A 226-nucleotide genomic window follows, 5' to 3' on the forward strand; every position below is an offset into this window, starting at 1 on the left:
TACAGAGATTCAAGCACCATGCATTCCAGCTCTTATGGCTACAACTACAATGGGATGGACCTTAGCATCAACCGCTCAGCCTCCTCTAGTCACTTTGGGGCTGTGGGGGAGAGCTCCCGCGGTTTCCCTTCTCCAGCTCAGGAGAGCAGGTTTAGACAGGCGTCTAGCTGCTCCTTATCTTCTCCCGACTCCCTTCCCTGCTCCAACAGCGAGAGCCATGGAGGCA

The 226-nt window shown here is 55.3% G+C and overlaps 1 protein-coding gene across 1 annotated transcript in view; it reads left to right on the forward strand.

The window, feature by feature from the left end:
* Positions 1-5: 5 nt before the first annotated feature.
* LOC104082243 (homeobox protein Hox-B5-like) overlaps positions 6-226 on the forward strand; it is a gene marked incomplete at both ends in the record, with an annotated part of 440 nt that continues 219 nt past the window's right edge. The window contains one exon of the mRNA XM_009585293.1: positions 6-223. Within this exon, the coding sequence (XP_009583588.1) occupies positions 6-223 (218 nt within the window). The remainder of the gene's footprint in view (positions 224-226) is intronic.

The sequence above is a fragment of the Fulmarus glacialis genome, unplaced genomic scaffold (assembly GCF_000690835.1).
Source record: "Fulmarus glacialis isolate BGI_N327 unplaced genomic scaffold, ASM69083v1 scaffold42249, whole genome shotgun sequence".
NCBI lineage: Eukaryota > Metazoa > Chordata > Aves > Procellariiformes > Procellariidae > Fulmarus > Fulmarus glacialis.